General features: G+C 45.9%; 3 protein-coding genes and 1 long non-coding RNA gene across 9 annotated transcripts in view; 2 read left to right on the top strand and 2 right to left on the bottom strand.

Moving 5' to 3' along the window:
• agap1 (ArfGAP with GTPase domain, ankyrin repeat and PH domain 1) overlaps window positions 1-5,014 on the top strand; it is an 85,078-nt gene extending 80,064 nt beyond the window's left edge. For all 6 annotated transcript variants that reach the window (XM_035150533.2, XM_035150535.2, XM_035150534.2 and 3 more), the window contains 2 exons: window positions 3,842-4,097; window positions 4,346-5,014. In XM_035150533.2, coding sequence (XP_035006424.2) covers window positions 3,842-4,097; window positions 4,346-4,555 — 466 coding nt within the window. In that variant the 3' untranslated portion in view covers window positions 4,556-5,014. The remainder of the gene's footprint in view (window positions 1-3,841; window positions 4,098-4,345) is intronic.
• Window positions 5,015-9,319: 4,305 nt separating this feature from the next.
• Window positions 9,320-22,151, top strand: LOC118103510. Its single transcript, XR_004694887.2, has 4 exons — window positions 9,320-9,346; window positions 9,684-9,740; window positions 9,841-9,888; window positions 21,842-22,151. It is a non-coding gene; the product is annotated as an uncharacterized LOC118103510 (long non-coding RNA).
• Window positions 10,318-13,640, bottom strand: gbx2 (gastrulation brain homeobox 2). The gene is made up of 2 exons (XM_035150541.2): window positions 12,723-13,640; window positions 10,318-11,756 (listed from the first exon to the last, which is right to left on the bottom strand). Exons 1-2 carry the CDS (start codon window positions 13,237-13,239, stop codon window positions 11,227-11,229), a joined length of 1,047 nt encoding a protein of 348 aa, XP_035006432.2. The 5' UTR covers window positions 13,240-13,640; the 3' UTR covers window positions 10,318-11,226.
• Window positions 21,461-24,394, bottom strand: si:ch211-207l14.1 (E3 ubiquitin-protein ligase RNF126). The gene is made up of 4 exons (XM_035150542.2): window positions 23,400-24,394; window positions 22,381-22,605; window positions 22,200-22,298; window positions 21,461-22,125 (listed from the first exon to the last, which is right to left on the bottom strand). The coding sequence occupies exons 1-4, from the start codon at window positions 23,682-23,684 to the stop codon at window positions 22,018-22,020; spliced, it is 717 nt and encodes a 238-aa protein (XP_035006433.2). The 5' UTR covers window positions 23,685-24,394; the 3' UTR covers window positions 21,461-22,017.
• Window positions 24,395-24,706: the final 312 nt, after the last annotated feature.

The raw sequence follows: 24,706 nt of genomic DNA, 5'->3' as shown, positions 1-24,706 counted from the left end.
TAGAGGAATTCAGGAGGTGGATCTGTGTCAGGATTAGGAGCCAGGGTTAAAGGTTCCAGTGGAACGAGGGTCGGACGACTTCCTGTCAAGTTTGAAAGAAAAACCAGAGTAAACCAGAGGAATTTGATGTATTTGTTCAGTTATGAGTTTATTTGTTTCGTCCTGATTTCCCGACGCCGGTTCCAGAACTTCTGGATTCTCTTCTTGTTCCTGTTGTTGTGAACCGAATCTCCAGAAACACAAACTACACAACATGTCCAGACTCTGTCTCACAGAGTTCATGTGTGGACACAGATTTAACTTCTGTCCCCGGAGACGCTCCAGCCGTTCAGAATCAGTTTATCTGAGTCTGACCTGGGTGGTAAAGATGCTTTAAAGGTTTTAGATTAGAGGAGATGTCGTCCCTCTTTCTTCACCTCCTCCTCCTCCTCCTCCTCCCTCTCTCTCTCTCTCTGAACCTCCCTCTTTGTATCTGTGCGGCGTTGCGTTGCGTCTCAGTCCAGAGGTTTGGTCCATTCCTCCTCCACCTTTTCTCTCACTCTTCCTCCTCCTCTCATTTGCATTGTCTCTCCCTCCTTCTTTCCTTTAACCCCTCCGTCTCCATCTCTTCCTCTTCCTCACCCTCCTCACCCTCCCTGTAATTATCTGTGCTCATCCGAGGGCAGCTAACGACCCGCTCACACAGGCTAATTGATTTCAGCCTCTTCTCCTCTTCTTTCCTTTTGTCTCTGCGACTGTGAAATAAAAGAGAAGGAGTGATGCAGGTAGTTCTGGGTGAATTTCACACGGACTTTCCTCCTCACCTTGTTAGAAGGAGCGTGTGCCGGTGATTCATCATGAGCTCGGGCAGTTAGCTGCTGCTGCTCTTATCCTCGCTCTATCTATCTATTAATCTATTAATTAGAGGGCTAATTAGGCCAGAAGAGGAGCCACTGACACCACGTCACTCTTAACCCTGTTTCCTACCGCTCATTACCTCCACTCCCACTCACACACCACACACACACACACACACACACACACACACACACACACACACACACACACACTGTAATTAATGACTCTAACAGCCGTGTGTTGGCTCATACATCTCCGCTCGAGGCTCAGAGAGAAAATCCTCTTTTTAGTCTGAATTATACTCAACAACACTCAGGTGATTTTATTTTGAAAGGAATCCAGGTAAAATTCAGAAACTTCCTCTAAATAAACAGATGAATGTCCTCATCACGTTGTTCACGTGTATATTCCTACTTCCTGTTTCTCTCGGTCCACACGTGTCAAAGGTCATGAAAGTGATTTCTCAGTTTTAAATAGTCTTTAGATTTTAGTCTGGTTTGATTCGTTCAGAGAAAGAAAAATAATAAAAAACAAAAGCAGTTTGAAAATTAAAAAGTGAAACGAGGCGTCAAATTCAGTGAGTGTCTTCAGGTCGTTATGCTAATGAGCTGGTGTGATGATCAGGGTGTGTGTGTGTTGTGTTCAGCTCCATGTCCACACTCTGTGGACAGATGACCTGACACACACACACACACACACACACACACACACACACACACACACACTGGTCAGAGGGGAGCAGCTGGTGGGACGTCCAGCAGGTCAGTCAGTCGGTTCGGACAAACACCCTCAGCCTTTGGACGGACAGGAAACTCAGTGTGTGTGTAAACATGAGCACACAAAGCAGCCGCTGAGGGGGAACGTCCACACACACACACACACACACACACACACACACTCACAATGAGGCCAAACAACAGGCAGGAAATCAGAGAAGCACAGTGGGCCCAGTGTGGCTCCCTGAGTGACCCCAAACAAAATCACATTACGCCCCAACGTTTCCAACAGGGACCGCAAACAGCAGCTGATGGAGCTGTCAATCAACAGAGACGAGAGAATATGATCCAATCAAAGAAATCCTGTAGAATCAGTGGAGACAGTTAAATCACTACGATCAGTACGATCACAGTCGAATTGTGATGATGAGACAGAAGAATCAGAATCTGAAGAATCAGAATCAGTAGAATCAGAATCAGTAGCATTAAACTCTAGAAGTCATAGAATCAGTAAAATCCCTGAATATTCACTCAAGTTAGTTTCAGTAGAATCATTGTTCATGTGTTTGTTTCCTCTGGTTGTTGTAAATTTTATCTTCTAATTTAAGTGACACATTAAAACCCTCTGGGCTCAGTGTGTGTGTGTGTGTGTGTCTGTTTGTGTGTCTGTTAGTGTGTGTGTGTGTTTCTATCTCACCAGGACTCATGTTTAATTATCTACCCAGCATGCCTCAGTGCTAAAGCACAGCACTTGGTCTAATGGGATGTGAAAAGCGACACACACACTAAATATGAGTGTGTGCATTCAGTAGACACATGTTAACACATACTGCCTCACACACAAACACACACACACACACACTGTGTCGTTAATTAGTGCAATTAGCCTCTCCAGTGTCCAGAGCTGTGATATCAGGACTCGTTAGTTCATGATGACAGAGAGTCACTGTTTACTGCAACACACACACACACTAGATGTACACACACACACAACCAGAAACACATGGACAACAAACTAACACACACTCGACTCAGCCTCTTAGCAACTCCAGTGGTGAGAGAAGGAATGTGTGTCCTGGGTCCAGTGGCCTCACATTTCCTCTCCGTCCTCTGGAGGACAGAAGAGCAGAGCCCCGCTGAGCGCACACACACACACACTCACCCACAGACACACACACACACTCTCTCACCCACAGACACACACTGAGCGACACCTCCAGGCTTTGTCCGGGGGCTGTCGGCCGTAGTCTGGTGCCCAGCCTCCCTGCTCTCTCTCTGGGTCGGGGCAGGAAGGAGAAGCCCCCGGGACATTCCGTGATGCTAGCCACTGCCCACCACACCCCCCACCCCAAAACACACACACACAGACACACACAGACACACACAGGTCTCCAGGAAGAGAGTTAATGAGATTCTGCAGGTTGTCTGTGTGTCTTTTCCCACAGTTTGTGTCTGAGCGTTCTCAGATTCCGAAGCTGAGAGAAGCTGAAGTTTAAATTGTGCCGTTAACGGGTTGAAGCCGGAGGAGTCACGTGAAAGTTCTACGTGAAAGTTCTGCTAAACTTTAAATATTCAAAAGTGTCTATGAAGGAAGTTTGGTTTATTACGATGTGTGTGTGAGAATCCTCTTGTGTCCCCCAGAGGAGCTGTGGTTATTTAGTTGAGGGAGCAGAGGGAGGGGGACAGCTCAATATCTCTCCCCGGGTCGTCCCCCTCCCTCTCTCCTGCTCTAATCCCTGCTCTCTGAATGAGCTGCTGTTTACATGTGGGGGGGATGAGCTGAGATTAGAGTGATAAAATCTGTGGATTAGACACATCAGCAGTTCATGACACTCGATCTGTGAACAATGTGTCCACGTCCCCTCGTCCGTCCCTCTTTGTCACACTGTGTCTCATTCTGCACCGAAGGGGGAGAAAGTGGATTGTTGGACGTCAGGAGAACCTGCGGCCGCCGTCAGTCACGTGCTCTTTCACCGCCTGGTGTTCTGTCTGTGAAGAATCAGCAGGAGAACACAGATTTATGTGAGAACTCAGAGAATCCAGATAATCAAAAGCTCCACGGGTTGAAGACAGAAAGCCTGAAAAACAGAAGTTAAACATTTCACTTCTTTCTCTGAGTTACATCAACTAAAATACTAAATCTTCACTCTGAATGTTCTGAAGTGATAGTTGACAAACTCGACTCCTCAGTCTCAGGTCAGGTCATCTCTTGCCGTCAGGAGGTTTTATTGTGAAGCAGTCCACTTCCTGTCAGTGTGTAACCTCTCCGTCCCTGTGTCGTCTGTCAGGGAGGAGCGAGAGCGCTGGATCCGGGCGAAGTACGAGCAGCGTCTGTTCCTGGCGTCGCTGCCGGGCACCGACCTGTCTCTGGGCCAGCAGCTGCTGAGGGCGACGGCCGAGGAGGACCTGCGCGCCGTCGTGCTGCTGCTCGCCCACGGGTCCCGACAGCAGGTCAACGAGACGTGTGGCGAGGGAGACGGACGCAGCGCCCTGCACCTGTCCAGCCGCAAGGGCAACGTGGTCGTCACGCAGCTGCTCATCTGGGTAAGAGACGGAGTCGCTGCTGGTCTTTTATTGTGAAACATCTGAGCAGGAAGTTTGATTCAAATGAAGCAGTAACAGATTACACTTAGTAATGTGGTGTGAGGGATTACAATCTAAACTTCAGTTACTAATCCCAGAGGAATACTCTATTACTTTGACAGCTGGTTGGTGCTGTGTTTAAAGTAATGTGTGATCAGTAATCGATTACAGTACTGAAGCTGACGCCCTCTCTCTCACCTTCTCTCCAGTACGGCGTGGACCTGATGGCGAGGGACGCCCACGGTAACAGTGCGATGGCGTACGCTCGGCAGGCCAACAGTCAGGAGTGCGTGGACACGCTGGCTCAGTACGGCTGTCCTGACGAGCGCTTCCCGCTCATGGCCACGCCCAACCTGTCCCGCCGCAACACCAACCGCAACAACAGCTGCAGCAGCAGCGGCAGCACCGCCCTCATATGACTGCAGCGCTCGGACACGTGGAAACACACTCACACACATTTGGGAGAATCCTCATCGTTTATTTTGGGAACCACTACCTGTTGTGACTCTTGAGCCCCGCCCACCTCACCTGACGACCACCTGACGGCTCGTCCAGACTGATTTAAAGGTGACGCCATGTTTGGGAGAAGAAACCCAAAGCATGCTGGGAAATGTGGTCCACGGGTGGCTCGTCATTGGCTCATCAGAGCTCCTTGGGAAATAATCACATGACTTATGGCGTCCAATCAGGGCGCAGTCTGAAGCTCTACGGACATCATACCTCATCACACTACGCGGCCAGTTCCTGTCAATCAAGAATCCTCGAAAGACTTGTCCAGCTCCACAGCCAATCAGAATCCACGCCCCCTTTCCCGCCAAAACATATCTTCAGTGAGATGAAGACGATATCAAGGAATCGTGGGAGGAATCCCCCGAGACTCCGCCTCCTCCTGCCGCTTCGTGTTTTTTATTTCATGTGAAAAATATCTAGATGTAAAACTTTTAAAGTAAAAACACAAATATCGGATCAGTTGTTAGAGTTAAAAAGAGAAAGTGATAGATCGCATGTCTTAGTCACGTTTTCTAGATCGAAGACGTTTCCCTGGTTGTGAATATTCTCTCCATCAAAGCGTCTCCATGGCGACGGGGACGTTTTGTTTTCTGGGTGTATAAAGTGTACAGAAGCTTCGTCAGGCTCAGGGACCAGAGACTGTCCGTCATCCACCATCTTCCCCCCCGAGGCTTTGATCCACCACTTTGCTTTTACACGTTTTCACGTCTTTCAGTTCAGAACTTAATGAAACTTTGAGACAAATTCTCACATGAATGTCACATCTGGAAAAACTCTAATCACCTATTTGCAGAATATTCGATGAAGAAAGTTTTTTTACTTTCTGAAATTCACAATTCCTCCAAAAGAAATCCAGCAAATTCACGTTTTATTTAAATCTGTCTTCAAAATATCTGCAATTTTGTTTTCTGTTGAAGGACCCGATGAAAAGATGAAGAATCTTTTTGTACGTTTTAAACTCAAACCTGATTCAGGTCAAAGGTTTGATTCCCTGAAGTTTTAAAAAGTGGAAAAGACGAGGAAGCAGCTACGAAGCGAAAAGTCACACGGAGCAAAAAGGGAAATGATCCGCTTCTTCTTCTTCAGGTGTTTTATTTTTTGATCCGCCGATGAAACATGGACGTCACGATGTAATGTTTCTGTGTATAAATATTTATCTGTTGTAACTGTTGACATCACAGCGGCTTCCCTCTCAGTCTGTGTCGTCCAATCAGACGCCTGACCTGCTCAGCGAATCACTAAGAAGGGCTCCTTATTCTTCTTCTCTCTTGTAAATAGTTTCCTCTTCCCCTCTTTTCTTCGTCACTTCCTGTGTTTCGTCATGTATTTAGAGAACCCGTGTACTAACCGTGTGTCGGGTTAGAAAAGAAACATTGACTGAATGTTGCGTGTTTTGGTTCAGAGCAGGAAACCAGCGTCTCAACCAGTGGTCCCTTGACTTCAGAGAACACCGCCCCCTAGTGGGCCGCAAGGTCAATCTGAACTAACACCATCTCCTTTACGAACGTCACTTAAAAGCTCAGGAAAGTTAAAAATAATAAAAACACTACACAATAAAACGACTTAAAGTCCAGAATGCAAATGCGATAAGTTATAGTCAGGACGCTAAACGTTTCCGTATCAAGGTGCCAAAAAGGGAGGAGCCACCGGTTTAAAGACTTCAGATGAATTGTGAATGTTGAAAGTTGATTTCAGGTGTTTTCACATTTAGACAAAATTGTAAAAAAAGAAGAAAAAAAAACATGGATGTAGATGTGACTGTTTTAGTTTTTTTTCGTAGCTGGATGTAAAACGTGTCGACTGAACGCTAACGATCAGGAAAGAAGCTCCTTAACGTCATGTGACCTTTACTTTAAATCTTTAAACTCAGCTGCTGCTTCGTCCCCGAACGTTGTCGTGAAGCAGCGGCTCAACCCGACTTTGTATCCAAGCAATATTCAACATTCACATCGTTGCAACGGCGACACTGACCTCGCTGCAATATTTACATTGAACACACTGCGTGAACAAAGTCAGTCGTCAACGTAAACACTAGCATTTTCCTCTTTATGCCTTTTTTATTTTACGCTCCTGCCTTTATGTCCCAGCTTCGTCTCGTACGTGCCACGCCCCCGTTTCCCACAAGTCGTCTCAAAGATGGCGTCGTATTTACTAAGGGGCTGAACTTTCTTTTTTATTTTGTGTTTTTGTGTCCGACATGTCCCTCGTCTGTCCTCAAGAAGGACGGAAGACAAAGACGTCCGTTTATTTATGACAGAAATGCACTAACTCTGATTCAGTCCGTCTTCACCCGAACTCTGTCCACTACACTTTCCTGTTTTTTGATTTTGACGTTTTTTAAGCGGCTGCAGCTTCTGACGATTTCTTCATAACTGATTTTTTTTTTTTACGCTCCGGACTTGAAATTCTCAATGAAGCAGAAAAACTTTAATCTCTGTTTTAAAGCTAACTACAGCTAGCAGCTAACAAACTAGCATGGCAGCCGTTTCCTATTTGACTTCAAACATGAAGAGATGGAGAATGTTTAGAGAATCAAAACATCCATTGAAGTTCTAACTGTTAGCATTCGTTAGCTCAGCTAGCACAACTGCTCGACAGTTTTAGTTTAGATGTTTGTTTCTCTTCACATTATCTGAGAATCTGTTTATTTAATCTCGTCGCAGCAAAGAAACCTCGGCCATCTTGGTTTTTAACTGTTTTCAGGTACAGAAGCTGCTGCGTCATCTGAAGCTAACTGCAGTTAGCACTTTAGCATTAACGTAGATTCAACTTGCTAGCAAACATGACATTCTGTGTTCGTTTCTCTTAAACTTGACACAAACATCGAAAGTTGAAAACGTTTAAGACTTGAATCATCCTATCGCCAGCTAGCGCCCGTTAGCTTAGTTTAGCAACAGAAGCTACGTGTTAATGCACTTGCAGCATTTTCTTCACTACATGTAATTTGTCCATGTTTATTTGCTTTCACACATTAGTTCGGTAGAAACTACGACTTTCTCTGAACTGATTTGTTTTTACGAACCTCTTAGAAATCCAAACTTAATCAAACTTTACTTTAACTTTACTTTCCCCGAGTCATGTGACCGAACTCTTTGTTTTCCTCAAACTAAAACCAAACGTGAAAAGTTGAAAAATGTTTTGAGACTAAAAACCTCCTGTGAAGCTCCGGGTGCAGCTAGCGTGTGTTAGCTAAACTAAGCTAATGGTCATTAGCGTGTTGCAGTATATTTTCTAGCTGTTAGCTCAGATAAGATTGAAGCTTTAGATTAGAACGACTGAAGCTGCGTGTAAATAAATCCCGTCTGTTTCAGAAGACGCTGCGTAAACGAGGAAACCGCGTTGGCGCTACTCTCGCTGCTCGTCTGCGCCGCGCGTCGCCTGTACATAAACTACAAAACCACGAAAACACGACTCCGTGTGGTCAACATCTGGTTTGTCTGGTTGTGTTACCTCATGTATACTTTACCTTGAAGCCCCGCCCGCCCGGGCCGCCCACCACATTATTTATAAACGCACCTAGCCAGGAAGACTCCGCCCACTCTAACCTATGTTTTTGTACTTTTCTCTCTGACCCTTCGAGTCCATCCATGTTTTACTAGAATCCTTTATCATCCAGACACATTATTGTTATTCTAATTATTATTATTGTTATTATTGACTTTTGTTGGCTGTACAGTACCGTTGTTGAAAAATTTTACCTAATACAGAGTCTTCTACTGTAATGTGTCTCTTTTCAATAAAGACGAGAATAATGCTTCGTACGATTTTCTCTCTTCTGAACGTTTGTCCTCATTTTCACGTTTGTTCTGTTTGGTTCAGAAGGTGAAAGAAGAAAGTGACTTTAAAACCGTGGAATCACTTTCAGATCTTTGTTTATAACGAGTTACAATAATACAATGTTTTTGTGCGTATTTTTGTGTAGTTGTGTCATTTTAAAAGAATCTAAATTAACTAAATCTTTATTTTTGATTTATTGAACAAAAGTAGAATTGTCTCCTCAGGTAAGTTGAACCGTTTGATTGAGAGAAATGATTCTGACATGTTTGTGTGTTTCTGCTGTTATTTGTGTGGATGATGAGATGTTTTCATGACTTGACCTCCAGGAGTTAGAGAAACTGCAGAACTCTGTTTCTCCGTGTTGACATGTCTGACACCACAGAAGAAGAAGAGGAGGAAGACGACACTGAGGTTTTCTGGATTCAGGATTTCTGTTCATGTAGGGAGGAAGAGGAGGAGGAGGAGGAGGAGGAGAAGAGCCTCAGCTGATCCCCTGGGTCTCAGTTATCAGATGATCCCACTGATTCTAACGTGTAACAGAATGAAGTGTAAGTCACCGACTGTTTCCTCTTCTGTTCTACGAGGTGATGACACCAACACTTTATATATGTTTATAAATCACCAGGCTCCAGAGATCACAGCTGTTCATCTCTGGGGTTTTACTGCTTCACATTTTGTTCAACTAGGTTTTTTAAATTGTCAAAATCAAATTCTGAAATCTAATAATAGTTTCCTACATTTCCCACAATGCAGCACGGTGTCATCTATCATTACAATTAGGGAAATAAAGTTTGTTTTAATCCAATAAAAACTGAACTTTAAAATGATTATTATAATTATTCATTATTCTAAAACAACTTTTAAACTTTTACTTTAACGTCATTTCCGGTCAGTATCCGAACGCCGGCTGCGTCATCACTCAGGTGTGTTGGGTCATTCTGTCGCTGACGAACTTTTCTTTAATTTTAACGTCAAAAAACACGTTTAACAATCAATTTAACGACGGGACGCGCGTGCACGTTGTGACTTTACCGAGTGAACCTTTTTAATTCTGCTTTAAAAAACGTGTTTTTAATTTGTCCGGAGGATTTTAACGAACTGGACGTCGAACAGGAGGAAGTGTGTGTGTGTGTGTGTGTGTGTGTGTCTTCAAGTGCGTGTTGGTCACTACTGACTGCGTGTGTCTGCGTGTTTAACGTTTGTTTCTCACGTGTGTGTTTTTACATTTGTGTGTTTAACGTGTGTGTGTGTGTCCGTCAGCTCCACATGGACCACAGGTGTCGCGGATTGCGTGACGTCACAGGCCGCAGCTGACAGGTAACTTCTGTTTGGATTTTTCACTTTTTCTTATTTTGAAAAATGAAAATAATAAATAATGCTAATAAATATAATGATGCTGATGAGATGTGTGTTTCAGTGTCTCCTCCTGGTTGGTCGTCACGTGTCACTGAGCCGCAGCTTCCAGGTATTTAAACATTTATTTCACTTTGATTTTAAACCTTTTATTCGCTGCGTCTGATCCTAATTTTTTCTGTAATAATAAATATAACATGAATTAAATTAACAGTTAATTCACTTTGTTTTCACCAAAATCTGTTTCTCAAATAGAATTAAAACAAAAACCTCAAAGTAAAATAAACTCGTTTAGCCTGAACAAATATCTTCATCCGGTTATTTATGTAATTTAAAGACATTTAAATACAACAAATAGATTCTATCAACATTTAAAAGTTTTCAAATGATTCACATGTGAAGGTTTGTGGCCTTTCCGAGAGTCAGGCCTTCAAAATAAAACCCTGACTCCTTCTAAAGAGTGCCCAGATGCTTAACATCTGGAGTTTGATTCTCTGTGAAGTTCTATTTATTCTGACGGGAGGAGAACAAAGTGCACATGTTCACATCTGCTCAGGCTTTAATTCACACCTTCATCTTCAGGAATGTTAGTTTCATGACTTCAACACAGTTTCATATAAATAAATTAGCAGCGTCACTTTGTCCAGAGGAAAAGAATCAAACTGAAAGTGAAGCCGTTTGAGGAAAGTTTCAAATCTTCAGACTCGAGCTTCGTTAAAAACGGATCCAGATCCACGACGTTTCAAATGACGTCATGTGCTCAGTTTGGTCCCGCGTGTATTTACATGAGGGAGGGGTGCTGTCTCTTCTTCATCCTCCTCTTCGTCTTCACGCGCAGTTTTTCACGATGACACTCTTCTTTCTGCACGCGCACTTCCGGGTCAAGAGTCTCTGTCTCGTGCTGACGCTTTTAATCTGAGTTGTGATGAAGAGGAGGAAAAGGCCCGAGCTCGTGCCCGAGCTCGTGCCCGAGCAGAGAAACGTCCGATTCCAGCTGGAGTCTGGATCTCTGGTCTCAGCTGTGAAAACCAAACCGCGGCAGGAAAAGGTTGAATTTAAAAACGTCTCGGTGACATTTGGGCCATAATTAAATCGTCAGAGTCAGAAATGTAATTAAAGCTTCGTTAATGTGATCTGTCACAAAACGTCATGTCTCTAATTGAAGCCACGGTCCTTCGGGGGGGGGGGGGCATGTCAGTGTCTGTAATTACAGGAGAGATATTCAATATGTGGTCAAAGCTCTTTGTTTGAGGAGTTTACAGATTTGATCTGGTTTGAATCTGGAAAAGGGTCAAATCGGTGAAAGGCTCTGGAGCCACGTGAAGCCACGTGGGTGAATCCTGTGAACACAGTTCGAATCCCGCGGGGCCACATGTGAGGAACTGGTTTCTGACCCAGTGGATCACTGGTGATTATTAAAAGCATCGGCACGGGACGGGCTCTTCTTCTTCTACGGTCGGTTCTGCTCCATCTGCTGGTGCTGACTCCTGATGGCGAAGCGGCTCACGTGCACGGGGATCGGCACCACGATCTTCGGGTTCCGGGACGGTTCCCCGGACTTGTTGTTCACGTTTCCGGCCTTGACGCGTTTCCACTTGGCGCGCCGGTTCTGGAACCAGATCTTCACCTGCACCTCGCTCAGCTTGAGCGCGTGCGCGATCTGCGAGCGCTCGGTGAGCGACAGGTACTTCTTGCAGTGGAACTCCTTCTCCAGCTCCAGCAGCTGCTCGCTGGTGAACGCAGTCCTCCGCCGCCGGTTCTTCCCTCCGCCGCCGCCGCCGCCCGCCCCGGAGCCCCCGGAGCCGGAGCCGTGCTGGTGCGGGGCGTCCTCCAGACCTCCGCCCCCGTCCCCGTCCTCCTTGTGGCTCAGGGAGGTGAGGTTGTCGTCGGAGCTGTAGTCCAAGTCACTGTCCATGGAGAAGGTCTCGTCCTTCCGCCCGCTGTCCTCGTCTTTCGAGTCGTCTTTACTGAGTCCTCTGCCTGGGACACAGTTCACCAGTTAGGACACAAACAATACGAACATACTAACCATAAGTACAGGACATTACAGCTGTGTGAATCAAACCAACAGAGAAACACAGAATAAAGTGTGTAGAAGAGAATTAGTTATTATTAAACTGGTGCTGAGTGGAACATGAACCCAGAGGTGAACGTGTGTGTGCGCGTGTGTGTGTCCGTGTCCATCATCATCATCACATCAGTGTTTGGATCACAGCGGAACACGCGCTCTCCACGGAGTTTTATTTTTCACGCGTAATTACGCACGGCGCGTCTCCGCGCGGCCTCTTCTGTGAAACGGAGACTCCGCGTCTGTCACAACGAATAAATCCACGAACACGCGCCGCGTGATTTATCATCAACATGTTCGAGATCAATAAATAACTTAAATTATATAATATATAATAAATACGGTTTTTATCATTTAACTGAAACTCTGATTTAAACTTGATTCAAACGAGATTTACTGAATCATTTTATTTATGAAGATAAAACCTTCCGCTGTTTTTCAGATTCAAACAAACTGAAGCAGAACTTATTTAAATTCACTTGTTTAAAATGGACAGAAGTTGTTTTAAAAACGAAGAAATTATCAACTCATAATTTAAGTTTTTCTAAGATTTGTCATTAATAAGAAATAAAAAGATGAAACGACATTTTCTTAAATCTTTCTTCATCTTGTGAGAATTAGTTTTAAATTAGTTTCTGTTCAAATCAACGAGAGTCAAATAATTTTCATTTATTCATTTTCTTCTAAATAATAAAAACCTGAATGTTTTTTCTAAATTAAAAACAGATTATTTAAAAACGAGATTTAACGGAACAACGATCCGTGAGGTTTCAGATTCAAGTGTCTCGGCTCCGGTTGTTCGCTCCGGTCGTGCTGTCACACTGCAGCCGGCCCGGGAGCGCTCTCCCCGGGCTGACGGGGAGCAGGGAGCCGCCTACCTGTGGATGTCTGCACCGGCTCCGCGTCGTGGAACCCCTGCAGCGACTCCTTCTGCAGGAAGCTCTTCTCCTCCGCCTCCAGCCGCAGCTCCTTGTCGAAGACCGCGTGAAGCGCCTGGGAGCCGAACTTCCGGGCCGCCTCCTGGTGCTGCTGGGACGGGGAGAATCCTCCGGGCAGCGACGCCATGAGCGTGGAGGTGAGCGCCATGCCCTGCGCCATGCCCTGCGCCATGCCCTGCGTCAGGCCCTGCGCCAGGCTGGAGCAGAAGCCGCCCTGCAGGCCGGGGATCTGCGGGTGGTGTCCGGCGGGGAGAGCCTGCTGCAGGGCCGGGGGCGGCGGGGGCGGCGGCTGGAGCACCACCGACCGGTACGGCATGAACATCGGGTAGCCGGTGTACACGAAGTGTCCCGGGCTGGGCTGCGGGGGCCCCCCGATCAGAGAGTCGATGCTGAAGGCGGTGGTGCTTCCAGGTGGCCGCTGCATCACCATGAAGGACGAGCTGAACGCTGCGCTCATAGGACCGACCGCTGCAGCCGGAGGAGACCGGGGAGGAGACCGGGGAGGAGAGCGGGCAGGAGGCCGGGCAGGAGGCGCGGCGGGCGGCTGCGGACAGACAGGAGGCCCGGTGGAGCCGCCTCGGTCTGGAAGTTCACAGCTGCGATAATCCGGTTAAAGTGAAACATTCCATTGGGTCCAGGGCGCAGGGAACTTCTTCTTCTTCTTCTTCTGCTTCTTCTTCTTCTACCAACAACCAACACGCACCGCACCGCACCGCACCGCACGCTCTGGAGAACCGAGCGTCCCGCGGCTCCACTTCAACTTGACCGGACTCCGGTGTCTGAGCAGCGGACACTTGTCCCTCTGTCTCCCGCTGAGCCCGTGTGTGCGACGTGTGTGTGTGTGTGTGTGTCCGCTCTGCGCGCGTCCAGATGTGTTTGGATTTAAATTACGCTCCTGTGCGCGTCTGCTCCTGGAGAGCCCCGCCCCCTCACCGCGCTCCGGCCCTGATTGGTGGACGGGGATGACGTCACAGGTCGCCTCTAGTCCCCTGACCTACAGAAATACTCTTACTACAAAACTACTCTTACTACAATACTACAGAAATACTCTTACTACAAAACTACAAATACTACAGAAATACTCTTACTACAAAAACTAAACGAAAATAAATAAACGAATGACAGGAAATGAAGCGGCTTCATTTTGATAATCATTTAAATACATCTCAAAGTAAATATGAGTTTTCAGAAGGTTTCATTGTTTCTGACAAACAGTTGAACGTGAGAACTGTTGCTGTTGATTCACATCAAGGTATTAAATCAATTTAACTTTTATTATGTTACACGATAAAATGATCATCTACACAAGATGAGGAGAAAATGTATTTTCACTTCGTTGTAAAGGAAACTTAAAATAAACTCACTTCAGATAACAGAAGCACCGTTGACTTGCAGTAACGTGTAACTTGTGTATTCACAGTAAGTAGTAACTCTCAGTATATTTACAGTAACTAGTAACTCTCAGTGTATTTACAGTAACTAGTAACTCTCAGTATATTTACAGTAACTAGTAACTCTAAGTATATTTACAGTAACTAGTAACTCTAAGTATATTTACAGTAACTAGTAACTTGTGTTATTTACAGTAACTAGTAACTCTCAGTGTATTTACAGTAACTAGTAACTCTCAGTATATTTACAGTAACTAGTAACTCTCAGTATATTTACAGTAACTAGTAACTCTCAGTATATTTACAGTAACTAGTAACTCTAAGTATATTTACAGTAACTAGTAACTGTCAGTATATTTACAGTAACTAGTAACTCTCAGTATATTTACAGTAACTAGTAACTCTCAGTATATTTACAGTAACTAGTAACTCTCAGTGTATTTACAGTAAGTAGCTTCTTCCCTGTGAGCAGGTTTTATTATCTGAGGTTAAATCAAACTTCCGTTGTCACAAGAAAACCACTTTAACGTGTTTCACTCGTGTTGAACTCGTGTTTTGTGTTTTAGTGTCATCGCCCTCGTTCTGCTGCAGAACCTTGAACAGGTTGCGTCTCATCCACCTCTGGAAACTTCTGAGTCTCAGTCTGTCACTGAGTAGAAGCTGGTTTGTGTTTGGTGACAATTGTTCTGAAATAACTTTATTGAACAAGACTGAGCGATTACTGATTATTGATGAATTAATGACTTAGAAACTGTTGCTATGGATACGGGTGCAGATCAGTTCTGATGGAACCTTGATTATCAAACTGGTTCTGTCAGATTATTTAATCTGTTGACTGGTTACTGGTCAGATTTATGTCTCGTGTGACTGTTATATATATTATATATGTATGTGTGTGTACCTGTAGTTTTCAGTAACTGGTTCTTTAAACACGCCCTGTCCTCGCCCACGGACACAATGTGACTGGTGCTGTGTGTGAAGGTGAAACTGGGATGCTCTGTATTGACTGGTAATGAATGCAGCTGTAAAGAAATGGTTTTACGAGCAGTTTGATGTGGGACTGTTGATTTGCGGCGGCGTCTCGGCCCCGGCTCGTGTTTTGGTGACTCATGATGAGGTTTGAAGTCGTCTGTGATTATCCTGCGATTCATCTCCTGCGAAGAAGCTTTAAATCACAATATTTGCTCCTGCGTCGGCATCAAACTCCCGGTTAATGAATCCTCTAATGGCTTCCTCATCAATTCATACCGGCCTCGTCCACGCCACCGCCGTCGCAACACATCATCGACGGAGACAGGGACGTGACCTCTGACCCCACTGGATCTCCCAGTAGACCCACCCCCCCTCTCCTCCTGGGCTGAGTCAAGGGCACGCATGGATACCCCCTCAGGGTCACTGGGACACGATCTCATTAATGGCGTCCTGATCTGCGAGTGCGATGCAGACATTAAATAGCAGTATTTTTCAATTAGCGCTGACAAATTCAATCAAAATTCCATAGATTAGGATGAAATGAGGCATGGGTCATTTACAAGGGGATTTAATTGCACGGCCATTAGACAAATAGTGCAGCGGCCTCTGTCTCATTATCAATCATGCAGGGGCATCAATAGTAAAAGGTTGTAAGGCGGGGTGAGTGTATGTGTCCGTGCACGCTCCCCGTGCACGTTACTGCTCTGCCACAACCGCAGAGCAGCTAATAAATACGCTCTTTTGTACTTATAAATTATCCAGTTTAATTAACAACATGGATTATGATTGGACTATGATTTAATTAAAGCTTTGCTGCACGCAGGCCGAGCCGCCATCATCCATTATGAGCTGGGGGGGGGAGGGGGTGGGGGGGCAGCTGGGGTGTAACACTGCTCTAAATGAGGCTTCCTCTAATGGAAGCTGCTTACCTGCTAGCATCATCATCGCTACAACACGCCGCCATTATGGGCGTCTGAACGACTGGTTTACAGAAACAAACCAAGAGCCCCCCCCACCCCCCCACCCCCTGGAGTTCACGTCTGAAATGACACGTGTGCGAGAGTTTGCTGATTCTGTCGTCATGTGTTGTAAAGTGGAGGGGATGTGGCGGGAAAAGCAATTTACGAGACGCTCGCCACGGCCGAGGAGCCGGGGCAGGAACAGAGGGTGGAGGGGGCGGGGGGGTGCACGTCGCCCCGGGCCCCAGCGCCGCCCGACACCATTCAGTCAGAGCGAAGCCGCGTGGCGGTATCAACCTTTTCATCAGCCTCTAAATGCCAGAACACATTTAGTCCCAGAAACACGGTGACGTGCTGGAAAACATGTGATGTTTCAGAACCGCTTCCTGAGTCACAGAAACGTGCGTCATGTGACCCCGAGACGACGCCCGGGGTCACGGCTCGGACACGTTTACATGTTCCCCACCTTTTAGACGTGTTTTTCTGTCCGCCATCTTGCATTTCTGTGGTGACTCATCGTCAGACGCGTGAAACGAGCAACACAGCGCCCCCTGCAGACACACGCACAAACAGACATTTGAAACATCAGAGGAGGAAGATTTAAACCTTAAGTCTTGACAAAACTATTCAGATCTATTCATAACTTTTTCCAGACGTTGTGAAGTCAAATATTAATTTATGACCTCAGAGAAAAGAGGCTCAGATATTTCAGAACTTGTTCCTGCTCCAAACACCAGACCGAGCTGCTTTTGTCCCAAAGCTCCGATCAATTAACATTTAGAGCAGCGATTGGATTTTTGATTATCGGAGCTGAAAGGGACTCGATTGATTGGCCCCTGATCCAGTGAGGACGGCTGATGGGATTGAGTTTCTTAAGTATGTTCTGGCAGCAGAGCAGCGAGCGGATCGATCACTCTGCGGAAAACCTTCGTCCCAACAAGTCATTTAATCTTCCTATCGAGTCCGATAATCAGATTCTGTTTGAACCAGTGAAAAAATCCACTGGACGACTCGTTGTTTGTGGAGTTAGTCGCTGAAATTCACAGGAAATGGAAACTAAACTCAGACGCTCGGCCAAAGCTTCAAAGTCCTGCTTCTCTTTAAAGACATGATGGTTTACAGGACTGTGTCTCTGTCCAGGACTCTGACTCTGTCCCTGTCCTCTGACTCTGTCCACAGACGGGTTCTCTGAGAACAGTCTGTGTCCGGACGTGGTTTACGGGGACGTTCCTCCTGATTCGAGGACACATTTCTGATGCACTCGTTTTTATTTGTATTTCAGTGAATTCATAAAACCCAATGATCATGTGACTGGAGAATTACAGACTCGTTAAAATTACTGTAACCTGACAAAACTTTGAGCCGTCTTTATTGTTCACGTGATAAAATGAACAACACGAGGGAAGTGGTTTATTTCAAGTCCTCAAATCTGCAGCTCGACATTTACAGAATCGTTTTTACGTTGATTCTCATGAAATGTAAATTATTGCTCGTGTGCGACGTAAGAGTGAAAATCTTCTAAATAAAAGATCCGTTTAGGATGAGGATCCTAATGCAGTCAAATCACCACCAGCGCCCCCTGGAGGCCAATAAAACCACTCTGCTAAATGTGGAAAGAATGAAAAATGTGCTGCTCAGACATTTCCTCCGTCTCCGTTTGAGGACGTCGAGGATTCGGTGATTGTTGAGGGACTTTGGGGAAACGTGTCGTCTGAGCTGGACCTGAACATTCAGATGAGAGAGACGAAGCTCTGAGAGTCCAGCTGTGATCTGTCTCCACATCTGGGTGGAATCAAGCTACACACAACTGTACTGATTCTAAAACCTCAGATGGACTAATACTAGGTTTTAAATAATGTTCAGATCAGCAGCAGCAAAACGTCTCGTAACAAATCTAACACATTTCACTGTTTGACATGAAAACATGAAGTAAAAGAGAAGTTAGTCTTTTTTAAACTCTGCTTTAACCTTGACTCCTCCTGCTGCGAGGAACCGTTCACACCTGAAGTTTAGCTTCAGACTGAAAACTCAAAGATCTTAAATCATTGAAACCAGATGGAATCTTCACGGTGAAGAAGCTGGAACAAGAGAAGGTTTTTATATTAAAAGACTCAATGATCCACATTGTATTGTATTGTATTTTAACATGTTTGTAGGATGTGGTCGTGTTCAGCTGAATGAAAGTGAAGCACAAAGTTTTGAGCTTCACGTGTTGGAACAGAAATCAGTGAAATATTGCGTCCAGCTGCTCGTGAGTCGTCTCCGTAGAAACCAGGTCAGATAATTGAGTGTTTAAAATGTGTCACTTTCTGCTGCTCGGCTCGCAGCAGATGTTCCTGCAGCTGGAATCACTGTCATTACTGCACACAGCAGCCCCCCCCCCTCTTTAGGCCAACAACATGAGAGGCCTCTCAGCCTGACCTCTGACCTCGCTCCATAAAGACACGCAGGTAAATACACGCTCTCCGCCGCGGCTAACCCGGGGAATGAGAGACGTCCTGGGCCGGGACAGACACGAGTTCAGCGCTCCAGACGGTGGAGGGGGAATCAGACGGCGAGCTTCAGACGAGCTAATTAGATCTGGCGAGATGTTCGCGTTGTCTCCCACACAGACGCTAAAGGAGTTATTTCATTATTACAGCCTGAATCACTGCTGGTACAATCACCCACACAGGATGCAAGGAGACGGCGGCTACAATTGGGTTAGAGCCGCCTCGACGTGCCGGTTCCTCTGGGTGAACGGTGTCGGCTTCCATTAGCAACATGAAGGCTCGACAGCGCGGGAACGAGGCGAGCGAGAGCGCCGCCGCCCGAGACGCTTCACATGAATGAACGCCTTGTCTGTAGAAAGTTTTCTCACGTCTCACTTTCCTCCGGCTGCGTCGTCACTCGCCTTTATTACCTTCATCAGTTTCCTTTGACCCGTTTCACCGTCGTTCTGGGACCTGACGAGTTTCTTCTTCTGTCTCGTCACTGAAATCACATTTGTCCTGTTTAAACCTCCTGTCAGACACGACTCTGGGTTTTCTGCCTCATCGAGAACGAACAGGAAGTTTCCTCAGTTCCTTCTTCACCTCAGCAGCTAAACTTTACTGTCACTGTATGTTAGTATCTACTAGTGGAACTAGATCTATTAGACTTGTATATTGTTACAGATATAAAGGAAGAAATCTAATGTGGATCCGTCTAATAATTCATAACACACTGTAAATAAAGATGGACGACGTGACGGCTCCAAAATCTGAAGCCAAACCATCTCCATCTCCCCCTGGTGGCTTGTGTCATAGACCCTCCTCCTCCATGTTGGCAGACGGGACCAAACTAACCAATCGCTGGCCGTTAGCTGTTCGGTTGAGTTGAAGTGTGAAGATAACCTCAGGAGGAACCAGTGCATTTGTTGGGGACTATTTCCAGCAGTGGATTGATCCACGCTCAGGATGTTGTGACTTTGTTACAAGAAGAGAATTATATAATATCACGGTAGATCTGTGGAGTTGTGTTTTTGTCCCTAAGACTCATGGGAGTAACCCTAACCCTGTCGTCGGTTTGTCTTCAGAGTGAAGTCGTGTTTCTTCCTTTAAACAGATTTTAAATATCCGTAGACGTGAAGTTTGATGACTCGACTTGTTTTTCGTCTTATATTTTTCCTGTCTTTGATGAATCGGATCGTTTCTCGCGGCGCCGATGAATCAGGTTTTATCTGAAGGTTTTGAAGAGAAGAAGAATCCTGGGATCTGAGATCGTGAAGTTATAAACCTGCTTCATGCTAATGAGGCCGCGGCGGTTTTTGATTCCGAGCGAAAGCGCTTCAGACGCAGAAGTCAACAGCCACGTTAACCCCTGGACATTCAGACGTTTGATGGAGCGGCGAGCGCTGGCCTCCCCTCTCCACGGATCCAACATCATTATCCAGGAGAGAGACAGTATGTTTCGCCCGCTCCGCCGGTAATGAGCCCTCGCCGATCATCCCTCATGCCGTAATTAGCGGCGGGCCCGGCACTCAGGCCCCCTGCTCGCCGCTAATGGAGTGAACAAGGCAGAAAACGAGCACTATTAAGGCTGGACATGAATTCCAGCTCGCCATGTGAAACTCTGGAAACATAATCGTCTTCATCATTCAGCGCTCAGACTCCGGCCTCCTCCCGATCGCCGCCTCGTCTTCTGTGTCCAATCAAAGCAGGATGGACGGCGAGATCGTGTCCCGGCTCCTTGTCTCCGTCTCCGGGGGCGAGACTTCGAATCCGAGTCTCGTTAATTCACGACAAACACGGAACCACTTGACCCGACTTCGACTTCAGTTTGTTGTCGTTGGTTTTATTCTCGTCAGATCAAATTCTTCATTTTCTACGTTTGATGGTTCAGAGGAGGTCGTTCAGGGGTCAAAGGTCAAAGCCAACACGCCTCAGTCGTGTGTGAGGGGACAGAGGGATTCTGGGAAAGGCAATAAGAGCAGCAGTTGTGAGCGCTCATGAGTGTGTTTGATTTGTTCATGCGTGTCACTCGTATGTGATGAGTGACGTGGGGGCGGGGGCCAGTGACGGCCGCGGTTTGCAAGGTCAGCGAGGTGATTGGTTGTGTGATCACGGCGGGGTTAGAGAGGCGGGATCAAGGTCGGGGCTGATGACAGGAGGCGAATCATGTTTCAGCTTCACAGGCGTCCTTGTGTTTGTAAGACAGAAAAATTATCTGCAACAATTTTAAGATTTAATTCATTTATCCCCAAACAATTCAACTTTCACTGGTTCCAGAGTCAAATGAGGAATAAAATAAATCTTCAATTATAAACAAAGTAAAATTTCAGAAACAGCAATTTAAAGTTTTCCTGTGATTTTAGATCCAAAGATAAATCAGAAAAAAACTGTTTCCTATAAATACAACAAATGTTTTTTATTGAAGTCGACGGCTGTGGTTCACGTCTCTAACGTCACAGGTTCAAGTAACAACATCAGCAAATGATTATTAAAAACTGTCTTCACACAAATACTGAATTCAACATGAGCAGCAGGTAACAGTCGTGTTGAAGATCATTTCAATCATCTTTAACTTTTCACACGTCTGAAGTTCACGAAGCAGAAATCTGACCGACTGTGTTTTCTACAAAACGTCGTGAAGGATCTTCAGTAAATACAGAAAAATGTTTTATTCCTTCAATCGGATTTTATAAACAAACTAAATAGAAATAAACACAGTTCAATTCATTTCAGTTTTATTTGTATGAAACCAAATCAAAATGTTCATTATCTCAAAACTCTTTCAATTCGCAAGTGGAGAAATAATAATAATATTATTATTAAAGTTAAAACTACACAAAGTAACTCAAACTAATCAAATCTCAGAGAAACAACAATTCACACAGTTTCTGAAACAAACTTCATTTTATTACTGATCAGATTTTATTCACATTTTGTTAATAATAATGCTGCTGCCCCCTAGAGGTCAGAGCCAGGGTCGCAGGTGAAATTCATAATTTCCCTCTCTCTCTCTCTCACACACACACACACAACACACACACACACACACACACACACACACACACACACACACACACACACACACACACACACACACACAGGTGAGGATTCTGTGGTTGTACGTTAGTATAATAATTGGTCACGTATGAAGTTATCTAATGTTAGTGCACGTACGTGTTACACACTTTGTAGAGAAGTAGATCAGCTGATTATTTATAGTTATATAGTTTTGATATATTGATCTACCTGACATGTGTCTCTCACAGTTTTATGAGCTGATGATGTCACCGTCCTCTCCTGGTTGAGGTGCAGACAACTACGATGATGTCCTAGTCCCCTGGGGGACATGTAGAGGACTACACTGAGGTCACCGTCCACAGCTGGAGTTCAGGAGTGACACGGCCCACATCTGGATGCATGCTGGGAGTTTACTGACGTCCTCTTACGGGACTTTGACCCGGGTGGAGCTCCAGTAGACGGGCTGAGGCATCGACACCTGAACGTGACACGTGGGACACGACTGCTTCCTCCACAGACGCTCCTCGATGCACTGCAGAGAGAGAGGGGGTCAGGGGGTGACTGTGTGTGAGACTGTGTGTGTCTGTGTGAGACTGTGTGTGTCACCTCTTTGTGGAAGGTGTGTGTACACTGCAGCTCTCTGGTTCCACCACTTCCTCCATGTAAGTCGTTGTGACAGATCAGACACACACTGTCTGCGTCGCTCTGTAACACACACACACACACACACATGCTTTAGTGTCACAAACGAACGCTGGTGACCTTTGACATCGGTCCTCTCACCCACCAGCGACATGACATTGCGTCTCCTGAACTGGCCCCTCCTCTCGGGCGCGATGGCCTCTGGGATTGTGGGTATGAGGGAGGGTCTCCTCTCGGGGGCGGGGGTGGGGGCTTCTTGCTGCGAGGGCAGGAGGCGGCGGGAGGAGGTGCGACGCAGGAGGACTCTCGCCGTCACCGGAGCCTGAGTGGACGAGTGGAGACGAGACAGCTGCATGGCCGAGAGAGTGGCCTGGACAGGGAGAGAGAGAGTTAACCAGTTAACAGGTTTAACTGGTCGCCGCCTCCTGAGGAACCAAATATAGAAGATGTTAAATCCATTAGATCCAACTTCACACACATGCTTTGATTCATCAGGGAGAGTTGATCAGGTTAAATCACTTCATCCCATCACAACAAGCAAAAATACATTTTAAATCCTCATTAGTTTCTTCTCTTGACTCTGGTTTCTAAAAATGGACGTGGAGTCGCTCTGAAGCCTGAAGCCTGATGTGGCTGCTGGAGATGTTTGGTGACAGATGAGGAAGAAGGAAAGAAACGCTGTGAACATCCAGTGTCAGACTCCTTGTTTAAAAAGGTTCGAGTTGAAGAGATCCACAACAAGAAGGTGGCCGTTGTCCTGGAAACCATTTATAACATATACGAGTTGTTAGAATGAAACCAACCAGCGACTCCACCAGTTTGAGTCGCATGTCAGCTGCTGGTTCTCATGATCCTTCACCTGCTGCTCGACACAAAGATGCTGACTCCAAAAGCAAACGTCCGTCATCTGCAGACAGGTCTGACGGCCACTAGGGGGCATCAGTCCATCATGTGGGAGTTATGGGGGTCAAACTATCTTCGCACGTGTTGATTGTGTAACGTGATCTTTCTCACACGATAAAGCTTGTAAAGAACCCTAATGGGAATGTGCCTGAAATGCTACGATACTAAGACAAAACTGTAAATGAATCAGTTTGTGGTCAAATCTTTAGTCCACGACCAGTTTCTGACGGGTAAATACATCTCGATGCTAGCTTCTCTTACCGGACACGGCAGCGACGCCCGGCGGTCGAGCCTCATTCCGACCAACGGCTCCAAACTGCTCCTGCTTTCAGTCCTTCCTCCTTCGGACTCCACATCCTCCTCTTGCTCCTCTCTGGTCTTCTCCTGCTGCTTCCCTCCTCTGTACCTCTGCATCCAGGCATTGAAGATCCGGGCGTCTTCTTCCACGTCCTCTTCCTCCTTCTCCTCCTTCTCCTCCTCTGGTTTCAGAGGAGTCGGGACTTCTGTGCCTGAAAACACCTCAACTTCTTCTGTGTCTGGATCCATTGAAGCTTATTTTAAAAGTTCAATTAGCTGCTAAAGATAAAGCCAGACTAGGCTAATTTAGCTGGATTACAACCAGGCTAATTTACTTCTAGCCTCATTCACTACCAACTATGCTAAATTACCGCCAAACTAGTTTCATTTAGGCTAATTTATAGTCAGGCTAAACTAGGCAAGTTTAAAGCTAGAACAACTTGCAACCAGGCTATATTAGAGCGGTTCGACAGCAAGCTTGATTAGCATGCCGAGCCATGCCAGGCTAAAAGATTAGATCCACCCTAAATGAAAACTAAGAAGCAAGGCTAAGATTTAATCAAGTTAAATTATACAGGATAAAAAACACAAGGTTCATTTGGAACGAGGCTAAATAACGTAACTGACACCGATGGTTTACGCAGGTTAAATAAAAACATCGGGAGTCGCTGGGTCGCTACAGCTGCTCGGATGGTTCACAGTTGGCCGACAGACAGAGAGGAAGAGGAGGAGGAGGAGGTGGATGAAGAAGTGATGGATTAACGGAGCAACAAATCCTGACTGTCGGTCTCTCTGCTCCCGGTGGATCCAGACAAGGAGAAATCAAGTTTCCCAGACCAGCTCGTCCACTCGTCCACTGGCTGCTCTGGCTGCTCTGGCTGCTCTAGTTGCTGTTTGCTCGTCGTGTTTCTGGCTGGTTCTGTGCTGTGCTCACAAAGTTAATCCAGTTTCCCAGAAGGAGGAGGAGAGGGATTACACCTGCAGATTATCTGTGTCCAACCAGGGGACGAGTGAGGCTGCTCAGGCTCCAGGGGACAGTCACAGGGAGACGACTCAGGAGCTGATCTTCACTGGGGACATTTCAGCTCCTGGAGGAAGACATTTAGGTTTGTGGGGAATTTCCAACTTCCAATTCCATGGATGTGTTTGGATGTGGGAAGAAACCAGAGTACACAACAACAACAATAATACAATTTGAAATTGTCAATAAAAACCTTCTTATCACATATATATTGTTTATGTATTATAAAAGTCGATATTTGACAAACCAA

The sequence above is a fragment of the Hippoglossus stenolepis genome, chromosome 24 (genome assembly GCF_022539355.2).
Source record: "Hippoglossus stenolepis isolate QCI-W04-F060 chromosome 24, HSTE1.2, whole genome shotgun sequence".
Classification (NCBI taxonomy): Eukaryota; Metazoa; Chordata; class Actinopteri; order Pleuronectiformes; family Pleuronectidae; genus Hippoglossus; species Hippoglossus stenolepis.
Note: the sequence above shows the minus strand (reverse complement) of the source record. Positions and strands in the feature narration are given on the sequence as shown.